The sequence below is a fragment of the Apaloderma vittatum genome, unplaced genomic scaffold, assembly GCF_000703405.1.
Source record: "Apaloderma vittatum isolate BGI_N311 unplaced genomic scaffold, ASM70340v1 scaffold43223, whole genome shotgun sequence".
In the NCBI taxonomy this organism is placed as follows: Eukaryota; Metazoa; Chordata; class Aves; order Trogoniformes; family Trogonidae; genus Apaloderma; species Apaloderma vittatum.
In genome coordinates, this window is record NW_009708214.1 from 3,366 (window position 1) to 4,420 (window position 1,055).

General features: G+C 50.8%; 1 protein-coding gene across 1 annotated transcript in view; it reads right to left on the reverse strand.

Moving 5' to 3' along the window:
• The window catches only part of IFT20 (intraflagellar transport 20), a gene marked incomplete at its 5' end in the record, with an annotated part of 1,162 nt that extends 313 nt beyond the window's left edge, over window positions 1-849 (reverse strand). The window contains 2 exons of the mRNA XM_009866467.1: window positions 79-182; window positions 764-849. Coding sequence (XP_009864769.1) covers window positions 79-182; window positions 764-849 — 190 coding nt within the window. The remainder of the gene's footprint in view (window positions 1-78; window positions 183-763) is intronic.
• Between the last annotated feature and the right edge of the window lie 206 nt (window positions 850-1,055).

Genomic DNA, 1,055 nt, shown 5'->3' on the forward strand with positions numbered 1-1,055 from the left:
AGGCAGAGCCCTCGGTAGCTCTGGGCTCGTGGCTCTGCATCCACACAACGCCCCAAAAGCATGTGATAGAAAACTTACCTTTCCAACTGTGTCTTCTTCTCGGCTATTAAAGCCTGAAGTTGCTGTTCCTGAGCTTCCCTTTGCTTTGCTATAGACTTCAGCAAATTTCGCGCCCCGATGGCCTGTCGAAAGAGGATGGTCAGCGATGCATTGGGATGTTTTATAATTATTTTAACCCCTCCCACTACTAGCAGGTTGATTTTAAAGTGTTTCAGCCACACTAATACTGCAGGAGGGTGACACCTTAACACTGAGCAGTTCGCAGAACAATAACATGGAATAAAAAAAACAACCCACACCACTTGGCGACACAACGAAATACGTGGAGAACATCTGAAAAGCAGTTACAGAGCTATTCACTGAGCGGGTCTTTAGAAAGCCCTTCTCTTCTGCTCCTCCCAGCAGAGCGTCTCCTGGGGACAAAGTTCTATTAGTGGAGTGATTAAAAAAAGACGTGTCGGGCAGGAAGAGTGGGAGGGTTAAATGCAGGAGCGACACGACTCTGTGTGCCTCTGAAAGTCCTCTAGATCTTGACTCCAAAGGCCCAAGGCTTTGCCCTGCAGCTCAGCAGGCTCCCTGTGGGATGTGGCAGTGGTCCTGGCGGGACGAGATCGCGTGCCCTGAGAGGAGGGAGGGGGGATCTGGTATTTCACGTGTGGCACAGAGCAGGGCACACGCATGGCGGTGACCAATGGCACCCTACCTTCATCTTCTCGCTTTCCGCAGCTTTGGCCAGTTGATCAACGAGTTCAATTAAGCTCCCTACTATTTTCTGAAACTCTGCAATTTCTGCAAAAACAAACAAACAAAAAAAGAAAGGTCAAGTGACGTTCAAAACGCCCCTCATCCAGAATCACAGAGCTCTCGTCTGGAGTGTCGCGGGCTGGGAGGCCACAGCAGGGTCCCCAGGGGACAGGCTGACGCTTCTGCCACACGCGGCAGCTTTGAGACGCGCGTTTATTCATATTTACAGAACACGGGGACACCTGAGGAGT